We start from the raw sequence: 15,026 nt of genomic DNA on the forward strand, positions 1-15,026 counted from the left end.
CTGTCAAGTTACTGTGTAAAAACGGCACTTCCTTTACCTGCCTCTTGCTTCTACTCTTAACACTTTAAAAACACCATGTAGAGACTACTTTGGGAAGTTGAACTTGTGTGGTCCTTTGTATTTGGTTATAAATGTACTTACTTTTAAAGACACGTCTAAAAAAAATAAAAATAAAAAAAATAAAGACACGTCTATTAAAATGGCCTATGCGTCTCTTCAGTCGCTTGCTGACACGCGTGCCGACGTAATGCTGTGTGACTGTAACAGGAACAGATGCTCATTATGCTCTATCAATTAATTATACAGATGCCGGACAGCTGGAGCGCACATCGATGAGTCACTGTTCCCTGCAGCTAATACCAGGGAACACCTACCAAGCCTGATTAAGAAAAAAGTAAGTATGTGGTATCAGTATAGACAGTGGCAGTTATGAGTTGATTCCTTCTTTTGTTCCTAGAAAGTGAAACTTTGTGGAATATATTCAAGAAGTGTCTTAAGTATTGGAATTGATGATCCTGTTCTTTACACATAGGGTTTTTAAAAAAGTTATAAAAACTACTGTATCCTTGAAATGCTTTGGTGTAATTTGTGAAAAGTGGAAATGCTGTGTTTGGCCAGCGGAAAACTAAAAGTTGCCAAGAGACCAGCAGACAGGCAGGTGCTCTCAGAACTGCCTCAGAGTTCGGTTTGTTACATCTGCAGCAAAATACCCTTGTTCTGCAGTTTGGCCACAAAATCTCAAAAGTCTTGATGCAGAAATGTCCACGTTATTTATTAAATAATTAAGTTATTTATTATCATAAATCTGCTGTTCAAACATAAGACACTGCTTTCCTTTGAGGTCTAATTCACGTTCGATCCACAACATTTTCACTCTTTTATTCTTTAAAAGTTTTAATTGTGATTTCTTTATTTGAGGGTAAACCGGCTTACTAGGAAACATCAGAGTCGCTTTGTTTTCACATGGGGATCCTGATGGGGAGGAGATTTGCAGGCTTTGTCCAAACTGAATTAGACAGACTAGACGCATACATTTCCTGTAGGTTAAAGAAGATGTTCCCGTGGGCATCTCAGATTTCTGTAAATGGTGAATCCCGCGTCTCCATTACATTTCATCTCGGACAAGCTGGGATTTGCAGCACAGTGATGGACAAACTTAACTCCAGTCTCTCTCCAGATCTCATTCGATTAGGGGTGAAGTAGCGCCTCTACGTCTCCACTCTCTGTGGTACATTAGGCAATGGCTGTGTCTACTGTTTTAGAAATAAAGTACTTATTTTAAAAACACATTAACGATATGAGTATATTTTCATCATAAAACATTAAGTAAACACAATAAAGCAAATAACTCTTTTAATGTCTCTTTTCTCAAAATAAGCAGTTTTTGGTTTGACTTGGGTCCTTGTGGATCCGATGGTCTTCAGTACACATATGTTACACACACACACACACACACGCATTTTGTACAAATGAGCTTCTGCTATGTTACATATATTGTCTGGGAGATTGTTTTTTTTCTTCACTTAAAAGTGTATTTTTGACCAGTTACTGACAGTATATGTAGCCCTTCACTCTTCTGTGTTTATTCTGTGGTATCAATGTGTCTTTCTTGGATTCTTGCACCCTTAAATCATTGCCGGTTTTTTCCGAGCACATTGTTTATATTCGAGTTTATTTCTCCAAGTGAATTATCTAGAAATGAAATAAATGATTGCATCAGATGTACGTGCGCTTTCCACCAGCATGGACAGGAGTGCCTCTGTCTTGACACAGTGGCTGGTGCTGCGTGTTATTCATCTTTGTACTTTTCCTGGTCTGAAGCATATGGAGTGACTGCTTACACACTTCATTTCAGGGCCTGAAGACATCCTGTTTCCCGTCTTTGAGTGCAGTGGCAAAGCGAACATGACTTCAGACCCTTTAATTTGGGCTCTTTGACATGGTTCTCAGCTTCCCGCTCCCTCACTCTGCTGCCAGCCTGACCCTCTTGCTCGCTGTTCGTAAATTCACCAAGCGTATTTTGTAATTTAGAGCCATCGCACTGCGTATCTCTTCCCTCTCTCTGGAACACGCTTCCTCCTGGCTTCATGCACGTGACCACTTTCTCACTTGAGGAGGGCGTTGTGCCAGAGTCCCTTCCTCAGTGGTAATTCCTTCCCACTGTGCCTGCTGTCCTGACCCACTCGCCCGCTGCATTCCTTTCTATCAGTTGCACTTAGCCCTTTCTGACGAACCGTAGTCATGGTGGCAGGTAGCTAGGGTTCAGTTGCTAACAAATATTCACAGGACCCTGAAGGACAATGGTCTGTGGAGCCCCTGGGGACCAGGGGAGACTCTTGTGTTGCGCTGGTCACGTACCCCTGTTGTCGCTACATGACCACCCCCAGCAGAGGAGCCCTCCCATTGGTGACAAGCAATTGACCAGCTCCGGAGTACAAATGCCCCCAAATGCCTTGGACTCATGGTTACAAAGCAACATTGTTCATTAGGACACTGCATGCTGTGTGTGTGTTTTGGGAGAACAGTTCAGGCCAGTTGCAGGCCTCCTGGAATTAGCCCTCCTGACACATATACAGTCTGTTTTACTCATTAATGATGTGTAGTTTCTATCATTCTTTAATAGAGTATAAGCTCCTCATAGCAAGAATCTTCTTCCCGACACATATATTCTTGTTAAATAAAGAATAAGAACAAGAAGCTCCATCAGAAACACAAGTGTAGGTGTGGGAAGGTTAACCCAAGACTTTCTCTGGAAGTTAGCCTTGGGCTGGGCTTCATCCTGTTCATCACACCTTGTAGGTGTAGTTTGAGCTTTTACGTTTTACTGGCTGAATAGAATTACTGTGCTTTAAGGGCAATAAAGCAAGATTCAATATTGGCTCTTTTCTATGGTAGTTAGAAAATAATTGCTTTCGTACTTTGTTACCATGTCATGATTTTGAGGTGAGGAGGAGGAGAGATATATAAGAGTAACGAAAATAAGGAAAAGGACTCATTTTGTTTAAAAACCTTCATGGGAACTAAGAATGCTGAGGTTCTGAAAATGCCTCAGAAAGCGTAGCTACCTCGTGTATGTATTCAGTATTCAGTCTCTCAGCTCTGCTGCTGTTCTTACAGAGGCACAGAGAAAAAGAAATATTACTGTTTCACATGCAGTGCAAGAAGGGCCTCTGTGGGGTTTTACCGCAGTGTTGTAACGGATCTCAGAAGCATGTGAACGCTTGTCATGCAGCTGCAGTACAGTAAGTGTTCATTTTCCTGTCTTTTTTGCACAGCGGAAGTGTATGCAGCCCAAAGACTTTATTCCTAAAACACCGGAACATGATAAAAGGCTTCAGAAGAAATTCGAGAAAATGGCTACAGAGCTACAAAGGCAGAAGAGAAGTCTGGGTGAGTCCAGAAATCTGTTCCAGCTGCCCGATGGCCAGGGGCGCCTGGGCGGACCCGGCTCCAGCCTGCAGGCAGTGGACCGCGCCTGCCCGAGGGCCACGGTGTGAGCTCATCGGCCAGAGTCTTGGTCACTCACCACGTGGATGGAGCTTTTTACTTTCAGGAATGATTATGGAAACACAGATTATGGCTAAGAAGGCCTATTAATAGAAGTCCATTTTTATTTCTTTGTTATTTTGTATTTAACTTTGTATTTTTACCTAATACTCTGTCTTTTGTTTAATTACCCAGAATAGGGAAGTGTTAGATAATATACTTTTTCCTTTATTTCCCCTTAAGTATATGTAATTTTTGTCAGTTATACCTCAGTAAAACTGAAAAAAAAGAGAAGAAATACATTTCATTGTCTTTGGGCTTTCATAGTGCCCGTTTACAAATTAGCCCACAATTGTATTTCTGCTCTTTTAAAGGTATATTTTCTTTTAACTTTGCCTTTTGTTTACATTTTTTGCCTTCAGCAGTTTGAATTTTATGTTCATTGGCCCAGTTTTCTTTTTAAATATCCTACTCGGGGTTCACAGAGATGCCTGAATTGTTTTTTCCCTTCTGTGCATCAGTTTGTATATTGTCTATTGACCTTTTTTACAGTTCACTAATATGTAAAAATTATCTGTTGAATTCATAATTGCAGTTACTTTATTTTGTAGTTCTAGGGTTTCCAGGATGTTTTTTTTTTTTTGATCCTGTTATTCTGATTAAATCATATTTTTTCTCTTCTATTTGCAATATATAGAATGCCTCTGTTCTCTTGTTTTGTATGATTGTTTTTTCTCTTGTTTTTTGTTGTATAGGTCCTGTCTTTAAGTAGGAATGTTGGTTTTTGTAATTAAAGGCAAGTCATTTAGTTGTAAAATATGTTCGAAGCTCTAGGCAGTATTATTTTCTTAGACACAGAGTTTCCAGTTTCCTCTGCTAAGCAGATGGAGTGGGGTCTGTTGGCTTTATGTGGACTGATTGGAATCTGAGCTTCACTGACTTTTGGTATAGGTCTTGGTAGACTTCTCGTTTGACATTGATGCCAGAGCGTGGCCATTGAGACCTTTCCACTGAGAGCCTGGCATGATAACTAGGATCCCTTCCCCGGGCTGGTCCTGAGCTTCCATTTCATGTCTCAGCAAAAATACACCACAGAGAACTTTCCACCATTTCACAGAAGAATTCGGCTTAATTTTTAGTATTCTTGTCACTTGTAGCTTCAGAATTGAGCAATTTTCTTGAAGATAGTATCACATGCATGCAAGGACCAGCTTTCTCCTACGCCCTGTCTAGTGGGATTTGGTGCTACAAAGCTTTCAGTTTTCTCTTCAGTTTGTTGATACTGATAAATTCTTTGCTTGTGTCTTTGTTTCTCAGCAACTGCTCTTTGCCTGGTCACAGACAGGACCTTCAGCCTCCTGCCCCAGGCCCTTTAATGATAAATCCTCCTGGGGGTAGAAGCATCCACTGCTTGTCAGCTGGCCTCTCTGTTCCTCCTCTGCAGAATCTTGACCCCTCTGGCCTGGTCTCTTCAGTAGTTCCTGATGCTTTCACATGGACATTGTTTGGATCGTATATAGTTTTTGTATTTTCTTTTTCTCTGTGTAGGCATCATTTGGCTTCAAGATACTTGATTCCTTTGTCTTGAATTACTTGTAAAACCTTACAGCACTGGACAGCAACAGCCCAGTCACCTTTGTTGACGGTTGCGTCTTACACAAGGCCACGGATGTTACATAATGAGTTTAGGAGATCTGTGAGCTACATTTTTCGGTCCTCGGTAGCAACAGGCTACTGCTATGGAATCAAAATGTAGGGAAATTTTTGTCATCATGTGTTTAATTATAGAGTCATTTCTATTTCTTTTGAAGTATAATTGACATAGCATTAGTTTCAAGTGTATGGTGTCCTGATTCGATGTGTGTGTACATTGTGAAATGATCACCACAACAAGTCCAGTTGACATCTGTCACCACACATACTTAGAAAATTTTCTTTGGAAAATTTGGTGGAACTTTGAAGACCCAATTTCCCAGCTACTTTCACATATGTAGTACAGTGTTACTAACTGTAGTCACCATGCCATCCATTGCATCCCCAGGACTCAGTCATTTTACAACTGGGATTTTATGCCTTTCACCCATTTTGCTCACCCCCCCACCCCCCACCCTGGGGCCTCACACAACTACGGATCCGTTCTCTCCATCCATGAGCTTGGTGGTTCTGTTCTTTGTTTTCTCATCTTATTAATAGATTCCACATACAAGTGATATCATCCAGTATTTTTCTTTCTCTTTCTGACTTATTGCACTTAGCATGATGCCCTCTAAGGTCTATCCATGCTGCCAGAAATGTGAAGGTTTTGTTCCTTTTTTATGGCTGAATATCAGTATTGCTCTGAGTGTGTGTGTGTGTGTACCTGCCACATTTTCATTATCCATTAATCCATAGATGAACATGTATGTTGTTTCCATGTCTTTGATATTGTAAATAATGTTGCAGTGAACATGAGGGGATGCAAATATGGGTCTGCATTAGTGTTGTCCTGTTTTTTTTTTTTTTTTTTCTTTAATGTTTTCATTTCCTTCAGGTAATATAAATACCCAAAAGTAGAATTACTGGATCATATGGGAAGTTCTATTTTTAATTTTTTGAGAAACCTCCATAGAGTTTTCCATAGTGGCTGCCCCAATTTACATTTCCAGGAGTGCCCAAGAGTTCTATTTCTGCACATCCTTTCCAATATTATTATTTCTTGCCTTTTTGATAGTAGCCATTCTAATATGTGGTTAGAATCTCATTGTGGTTTTGATTTACATTCCCTTCATGATGAGTGGTGTTGACTTTTTTTATGTACCTGTTGGCTATTTGTATGTCTTCTTTGGAAAGATGTCTTGTTTAGATGTTCTGCCCGTTTTTAAAATTGGACTTTTTTATTTTGCTAGATGTATTCTTTTAATGATTTATAAAAATACTTTAGAACATCATAAAACTCTAAAGTACCGTGTGTTTTTTGTATTCTTTTTTTGCCATTTTCACTACCTAAATTCAGTGTTTCAGACCAATTCCCAGCACATTGAAACACAGAACTGTATAACACATGGAATAGAAACGGAAGCACTGATTGCTCTCATTTGTTGTTGCAGTGTGTACTGCCGTGTCACAGATTCTCTGCTCTGTATTTTGAAATTTTTCATGTAGAATTATCAAGCTTTATTTTAAATCTGCCATGATAATACAACAGAATTGACTAGAATATTTAGCCTATATCGGTAACTCTGCCAGATGATTTTCTAAAAACACTGCCTTGATCCTTTGTTTTCGTGCGGAGTCACCCCAGTGCCTGAGAATCAGGTCTCTTTCTCTTGGTGCCGTGCTGGTCCCTCCCTAACAACCTCCCACTAACTGGTGTACTGTGCTGCTCCGACCACACTCATGGAGTAGCTCTTGACATCTCTTTTCTGCCTGATGCCGGATTCCCACCAAGATCGTGCTTCTGAATGACTGCTTGCCTCCTGCACTGTTCTTTCTCTAAGCCTGCATCAGCCCCATGTGGACCTTCCTAGCGGCTGCCTGACTGGGCCCTATAGGCACTGTGTCCTAACCATCTACCAGCTGTACTTGAGTCAGAAGGGTGTAAATCACAAGTCAGGTGCACATCCCATCCAGGGCATCTACTTCCTCAGTGTCATTGTAAGGAAAAATATTTAGGACGAAACCCTATATATAACCTGCCCTGCAGTACAGCGCGCCCTCTGTGGTCTGGTCTCTCCAGCCTCAGGTCAGCACTGTACTGCATTCCTTCAGCTTTATACTCTTGGCTTTGGGGCCTTCTTCCTACATCAGTGATGGTTTATTTGAAAAGAATTTGGCAAAATGGTACTGATAAAAATTTTTATATTTTTGGATCAAGTTTATATCTTAATAAAAATTGCCTTTTAAACACTTCAAATGTGAGGTATTAAGGATATAACTGGCATGTGTGCATATTGTCAGAAGTGTGCTTAGGGCTGTTGAGGCCTGAGAGTTGTAAAGAAGACCTTGATGCTTGGTCTTGTTACTGGTTGGTGAGGGGAGGTGGTCAGAGCCAGTCCTCCCTGGGCATATGCAAGGTATGGGTTCCAGGAGAGCACACATCTTGGACTCCTGAGCCAGAGTTACGTCTGTGTCTCTTGAGGGTCGCATAAGGTTGCTTAGGCGTGGTGGTTTCGAGACCTAGAGTGAACACTGTCAGAGGCGGACCTTTTCTGTGTGCATCTTGGGTTCTCAACTGGGGCTTGTTATAAAAGACAGGTTCATAGGAGAAGAACATACACACTTGTACGTTTTTTGTGACATGGGGGCTCTCAAAGGAGATGAAATCCCAAAGTAGTGATAGAACCTTAGTGTGTATGTTGAACATAGAGAGGCAGTTGTGGAAAGGTAAGATGTAAGGGGACTGGAGGAGGAGAGTTATTTTAACAAGGTCTGTTTTACCGAGTTCTCTTGGCCTCAGCGCCCCATCTCTGGTGACAAATGTTGGGAGTTTTATCTCCTGTCTCAGGAAGAGGTTTGGGGTGGTGGGTGGGGCGGGGTGGGGGGAGTTAGAGCACCTTCCTTTCACTTGCTGTGACTTAAGTGCTTTTTGCTCAAAAAAAACCCTTATGCCAAACTGTCACATTTGGGGTGGCAATCTGCCGCTCTTCATCACCATTGAGGAACCAGAATGCAGTTTCTTCATCTTTAAATGGGGGTACTGATCACCTGATGCGCTGGGTTCAGGCCAGGTTGAGTGAAGTAGTGCCCATATTGTGCTCAGCCCGGTGCCCAGCACGTGGACGTTTCTCAGCAAACGTCAGCCAGCAGTTTTAGAGCTAGTGTTACTGCTCTTGGGGGGGTGGGGCAGTGGAGGTGAGGATAGACCGTAGGTGGTGGGAGGTAATGATGTGGAGGGGGGAGACCAAGCCCCTGGGGGTGGGCGGTGGGCCGTTCCTCAAAGGGATCCCACTGTGGAAGTAAGAAGGCTTGTTTTTAGCTAAATGTTTTGGTTGTTTTCAGATAATGATGTCCCTGTCCTCTTGTTTGAATCGAACGGCTCGCTGATGTATAGTCCCACAATGAAAATGTGCAGCGGTCAGCATAGTACGATGCTGAGGAGGTTACAGGAGATGAAGGAGAAAAGGGAGAACCTCTCCCCTACCTGTAAGTGCTTGCATTTTATAAAGTGAGAGGGAGGCAGATGCTTGGTGAATAGATTGTGGTAGAAGGGTTTTTTTCCTCTTCACCTAGAGATTTTAGTTCTTTCTTGATTTTAACAGATTTTTATCTGTTGCTGGATAGACTTTAATATTTTCTTCCAGAAATTCTTATGCTTCATTGAGATTTTTAAAGCATATATGGAGTTTATAGTTTTAAAACATATGTTTTAAGCACATATTGGCCAGGTTGAGAATCCTTATTTTTTTATAGTCCCTTTATAATTTTTTATATTTTTGGGATGCTTTCCTTTAAACAAATCAATCAGGCTCTTGAGGGAATCTGCTTTAGATTAGGTATCTCAGGCATTAGTTTTTGTTTTTCTCTATTTTTGTTATCTTTAAAAATGTTTTAGAGATTTTATTAATTCGTTGATTGATTTATGAGAGAAAGAGCAAGAGCATGAGTGGGAGGAGGAGCAGAGGGAGAAGTGGACTCTGTGCTGAGCAGAGAGCCTGACCTGGGTCTTGATCCCAGGACCCTGAGATCATGACTTGAGCCGAAACCAAGAGTCAAGTGCTAAATTTAACTGAGCTACCCAGGTGTCCCTTAAAACTTCTTCTAACTTTAAGTGTCCTATGATTTAATCCTTTTTATAAAATGATTAATGTGGATTATTTTTATGAATCTTACCTGTAATAGATTTGAGTAAGAGTTTTTTGTGTTTAGGGTTTTATAGTCAGTCTAGGATATGAAGTCCCGGTGTAGGTCAGTGTTTGTGTTGTGGACGAGCAGATGGAGTAGCCTTACCATGCCTTCATCTACTAACATGTCAGAGTTGTATCTGATGAAGTGTTTGATTGTGTTTGCAGCTTCGCAGATGCTTGAAAACTCTCATAATAACCCAGCTGACACCCCATGTGAAGCTTCATGGAACATTTCACACAATACTTTGTATTCAGGTAAAATTATTTTCTGCAATATATTTAAACTTTGAAAATATGATGATTTTCTTATTTGGAATTTCTTCTGATGTCTAAGAACAGTTGGTTAAAAACTAGAATTCATGAATTTTACCCTGAAGTCAGGTATTAAAATAAAAAATGGGTATTGTAATAAAATTAGGGCATGAGAAATTACGTGAGTTAAACCTCTCTTTTGGCTCCTTTGTTTTTTTCTTGTAGTCACTTGATTTTTTAGCAAAGAATTAATTGCTCATTTTTTAAAAGAAATCATTATTGTACGTACTAATTTGCCTGGAGTATAAATTGTGTCTTACTGAGAACACTATGAGAGCTGCTTGTTCCACACCATGTGTAGTGACTATGGGACGTGACTGAAGTGGGTCAGTGAGGTGTGTAGAGGCCATTGAAAACTTTAGAGGGTAAATGATAGGATTTCTGCCTAGAGGCAGAGCATTGGAAAGAATTAAATCAGGGTTTTATTTTATATATGCACTTTAAATGTGGGAGCCCTTGTTTGACTTTGAATGATAATTTTTCATGCTTATACAGCTTTCCTTTGACTGAGTGTTAAGAAATGTGATAGAAGCACCCACTTGTGCCTCTGGGAGGGCCCAGATCAGTGGCCGTGCTATGACAGGTGACAAACAGCCTGGAGGTATTAGGAGTTCAATCCACAGCTTCCTTTTTGAGTGTGGTTATTCCTTTAATCCCTTTGGTGTGTGTTAAAATTATTTACTCATTTGTCTTAATCTCCATCTTTTTATTTTATACTCGCACTCGTTTTATATAAGCTGGACACACGTGGTCGTAGCTAACACAGATTCCATTTTTCCTGTCTTGGGTGCTGTGTGTGTCTTATGTGCTTTACCTCATCTGATTCTCTCACTAGACCCACAAAGTACATACCATTGTCACCCCCACCATGTCATGAGAAAACTAGGCCAGAGGGGTCAGGAAGCTCGTAAAAGTTGACAGTTTGTTGGTGGCAAACCCAGGATTCAAACTTAGGCATCTGACCTCAGAATTTATGCTTCATGACATGGCACAGTGCTTGCCAGCTTTCTGAAAAGTGTGCTAAGCTTATTGAGCTGCTAATACCAACAGAGTCCTGTATCTCTAGCTCCTGACTTGGTGTGGGTACAGTGCCACCCCACCACACGGGCTTCCCTCCGCTCCCTGCTGGTTACCTCCATTCTTTAAAGTAGAGTCTTTACTAGTTTTGGGTTAGAGGCTTTGGATTCCAGAAAATAGTGTCTGTGCTCTGGGAGCTTCTAGTCAGTGAGAAGGACAGATAGGAATAATAATAATAATAATAATAATAATAATAATAATAATATGACACATGCTTTTGGGGACTTCAGGCAGAGTTCTGCATACAGGAGGATGTGTTACTAGACCCAGTGAAGTGGGAGGATTCAGAGATTTTGACATCCAAGGTGGGTTTTGAATAGGATTGACCCAGATTAAAGTGTGGAGGGAAGGCAAGGCCTGGAGGCATAAGCGTGTACGGTTTTCAGGACATAAGACACACATAAAATACATGGGAAGTCGGAACCCTAAGATGTACCAGGTGATTCACTTTTGAGTATAAATACAGCGTGAGGACTTGAGTGGAGGATGGGAGTCAGGCGGGCTCTTACTCTCTGTGGCCTGCTTCGTGGAAGGCCAGAATTTGGATGTAGACAGTAGCGTTTGTTCTTAGCTTTTAGAATTATCGACCTCCTTGAGAATTTAGTGACCAGGTATGAATGCTCTTCCTGGAAGGAAGTGCACATGCGTTTGAGTGTTTAGAAAGTGAGCATAGTGGTTTTAGAGGTTTGTCCCTGCCCTCCCTACAGTCGCCATCAGTGCCCAGGTTCCTTAGTGAAGAATGCTGGCCTGAAAGGTGTCCTCAGGTGGAAATGAGAAGAACCAGGATAGGTCGTACTCTTTTTAACCATTGGCTGTGTTTAAGAAGTATTGCCTTACGGGTTAACTGAAAGTTACTTTTATGCTAATTTAAACCATTTTAAAAGTTGATTCTTCATTGATATTTTCCAGATGAGTCCTTTGCTGATGATCTGAACTCATCTTTTGACAATCTTTGTGGAAAGACGGGATGCGGAAGTCAGGAAGAGAAGCTGGCAGGATTTGTGGACCAAGTTAAAAGTGATGTGTGTGTTTCTTCGCCTGCACTGAAGACAAGTTGTGTCCCTTCGTTGGCACCTCCCGGTTACCTCTGTCAGTTAACTCCTCAGAAGCCCACGGGTGCTCTTTCCAAAGAAGAGATTCGTGGGCAGAGAGATCCTGCAGCTGAAGTGGTCACCCCTGACAAGCAGCAGTCGGAGGGAGCAGCCAGGGAGGGGCTTGACGAGAAACATAATTTGTCCCCTGTGCCATCTGCAAGCAAATGCCGCCCTTCAGGACATTCACGATCCAAGAGCTCTCCGGCAAAGAGAAAAAGAGTATCCGGGAGCTCAAATTCCCACCCAGAAGAAAGACTGCAGAAGAAGAAGTGCAGTGGGAAGGCTGCCGGGCCACAAGTGCAGCTGTGGAAGTCGGGAGGTCGCCTGCCGTTCACGGCCTGGCCTGCTGTCGAGGCTCCTGGCGGCGAGGTGTCCTCGTACGATGATTATTTTTCACCTGATAATCTTAGGGAAAGGAGTTCAGAGGCTCTTCTCCCTGGACCTCAGCCGTCCGCAGGCCCTGCTCAGTTCAGCTGCAGAGGACTTTCTCAGAGGGAGAGAAGAAACATACTGCAGATGTGTGACTTTTCCTGCCTCGGCAAACACCCCAGGTCAGTGGATGTTGTCACCGGTGTCCCAGCAAAAACTAGCTCCAGTCTTCAGAAACCTACACACAAGCCAGCAGACGCGATGAGGGGTCTCCTGACCTCTGACGGAACGGGTGCTGCTGAAGACGCCCCAGGCTGTTGTCAACAGGCTGCCGCTCCTAGGAGAGAACATGGGCACCCGGCTGGGGAAGGCTGCTCTCGCGTAGACGAGGAGCTCGCTCCGCCAGAGGCACATGGAGGGGAAGGACTTCATGGCGATTTAACTCCTCTGGAAGGAAGCAGCGCAGAAATGAAAGGATCGGTGGACGTGAGAAGCACGCAGAAGGAAGATCGTGCTTCTCGCCCGTGGAGCTCCTCTGGCGGTGAAGTGCAGTGTGGTTTTGTGAGTGAAGGTACAGTGGACACGCCTGCAGGAGACAAGGAACACTCATCCACGGGAGGTGATGGAAGTATGTGAATCTCCTTTACAGCTACCTTTGTCGCATCCGTCTTGTAACATCGTCGCCCTCTTTCCATAATTAAAATAGTTCCTTTTTTCCTTTTTTTAATTTTAAATAATGTGTGTGTGATATTTTCCAGTGATGCATTCTTTAGGGATAGGTAGGTGCCTTTCCGCCCTCTGGCATTTCTGGGCACTCCGGTCAAACCTACTGTCCAGAACGCATCTCCCCCAGGCCTTTCTGCGCAGATGCCGAGAGCACGTGATGCCTACTGTGCGCAGTGACCAGAGTGGCCGCTTCCTGGTCTCTGGAGCCTCTTAGGTCGCACGGCGCAGAGACGCCCTACTAGAGTGTCGGAAGCTATTTATTTCAGGGATGGTAAGGCAGTGTAGGCATTGACTCCATCAAGAAAAGAGAAGGTATAAAAAAGTAAATGTGTAAATCTGTTACCAGTATTTATTTTGAAGAAACTTTGGGCAGTGTTAGTTACAAAGAAAAAAAAAAAACTGACATTTTTGCCCAGGGTAAGAAGTTCACTGTATCAGGCCTTGTTTGGCTTCTATTTATTTTGCTTTAAGTGTATCACTTAAATAGATTTTCTCCTGTGTGTAATTTAATTGTGACCATGGAAACAACTCTGTAATTGTAGAAACTGTAGCAAAAGTGGCAACAATAGGAAACATTTCACACTTCCTGATCATGAGCACAAATAAATTTCAGCAGTCAAAAGTGATGAGATCTTGAACTGTAATCACTACCTAAAGATTAGGCTAAGATTTTCACAAGAGTTTACTCTTCATTACAATGTCTGTTCTCGCCATGATTTTAACCACCGTTTTCAAGATGGAGAAGTTACGTGTATGGAAATAATAATCACTGATGTCTGTCTTTTCCTTGGGTAGAAGTCCCCAAGATAGTCTCAGAAAAGAATTAATTGTGTATGTTTTTAACCTTATTTTTGTATCCTAGCTTTCTGAAAATACATAAAACTTGACAAACTAATATTTTATGTTGAGTTAGGCTTAGTATGTGTTTTCAAAATATTTATTTTAAAATCATGTTGACTCTAAGGTCAATATAAATCAGTAGATATATAGAATTGTTTTGGTAGTTAAGAATATCCTGTTCTTAAAGCTTACGTTCTCATTTTTCTCAGTTTTTATCTTGTTTATTTTTAAAGGCTTTGAATAATATTTAATGGCATGCAAATATAAATTAAGTGAAAAAGAGGCTGGTTTCAGACAGCGTGGTGCACCCCGTAACCCCAGCGTTGCTAAGAAGAGTGCGGTTGTCCTTGGGGCAGGATGTTCTAGGACTCACCCCGCGTCCACAGCCCCCGGGGGCCTGGCGCCCCGGGACGACCCTGAGGGGCCGGCACGGGACGTTCCAACGGGGCACTTGGGATTTCAGCATCAGGCGACGGAGCTGTCGCACCGCGGGGTGCAGCCGCACACTCGTGCTCCCCGTAAAGATGCCTCTTGGCGTCGCCTTGTGTTCTTCCATTCCACAGAGACAAGATCCTTGCGTCCTGGGGCGGGAGAGACCTACGCGTTCTCTGGCCGAAATCTGGTCCCCAGTTTCATGGTGATACGATCAACACCCCCTGATGTGTTAGGTTGTCTGCCACCAGCCCCCCGGTATCCGGCAGCCGCAGACGGAAGCCTCGAGTCGGCAGCTTCCGTTAGTCCGTGCGTGCTGGAACCGCGGAGCCGGGAAAACACTGTGCGGCGGGCGATAGCGCCCGCTCTTCTATGTTGAAATAAAAGGCTTTTTTTCCATTTCTGCTTTCAGTTGACTTGTGCTCATTGCCCTTGTCGATATCCACGGAAGACTGCACGGTGTGCAGTAAAGGTCACGCGTCACAGAGAAGATTAACAAATAAGTAGGAAGAGAACAGGATTAGAGGGAGAACCCCGTAATTTTGTCTTTTTAAAAAATAATCTCTGAGATTGCATTAACTGGTAAATTGTTTTCTTCTTAAACTTCTCTCATGTTAGAAACCATATGCAAATACTATACATTCGCTGTAACAGAAGCTGGTACAGAGTAAACTTCCCCGTCGTCCTGCTTGCTCGTGTCCCCCCGTGGCTCCTCTGGGCACCCGCCGGCCGGCTTGCCAGGGGACGGCCCAGGAGGGAACAGTGTGCGCCGTGCACAGAGGTCGTGCTGCACGAGGAAGGCGCAGTGGGCGACCGCGGGCACGGCGGCAGGCCTGGCATCCAAGGGCACGTAGCGCTGGGCCTGCTG

At 42.9% G+C, this 15,026-nt stretch overlaps 1 protein-coding gene across 12 annotated transcripts in view; it reads left to right on the plus strand.

Moving 5' to 3' along the window:
* Nucleotides 1-15,026, plus strand: part of MCPH1 (microcephalin 1) — a 232,935-nt gene that overhangs the window by 34,629 nt on the left and 183,280 nt on the right. For all 12 annotated transcript variants that reach the window (XR_012007363.1, XR_012007364.1, XM_072775785.1 and 9 more), the window contains exons 4-8: nucleotides 307-394; nucleotides 3,276-3,390; nucleotides 8,464-8,607; nucleotides 9,474-9,563; nucleotides 11,607-12,788. Coding sequence is in view for 10 of the 12 variants with exons in the window: in XM_072775785.1 (XP_072631886.1) it covers nucleotides 307-394; nucleotides 3,276-3,390; nucleotides 8,464-8,607; nucleotides 9,474-9,563; nucleotides 11,607-12,788 (1,619 nt within the window). In the remaining 2 variants the exon portion in view is untranslated. The remainder of the gene's footprint in view (nucleotides 1-306; nucleotides 395-3,275; nucleotides 3,391-8,463; nucleotides 8,608-9,473; nucleotides 9,564-11,606; nucleotides 12,789-15,026) is intronic.

Source organism: Canis lupus, chromosome 15, assembly GCF_048164855.1.
Source record: "Canis lupus baileyi chromosome 15, mCanLup2.hap1, whole genome shotgun sequence".
Lineage (NCBI taxonomy): Eukaryota > Metazoa > Chordata > Mammalia > Carnivora > Canidae > Canis > Canis lupus.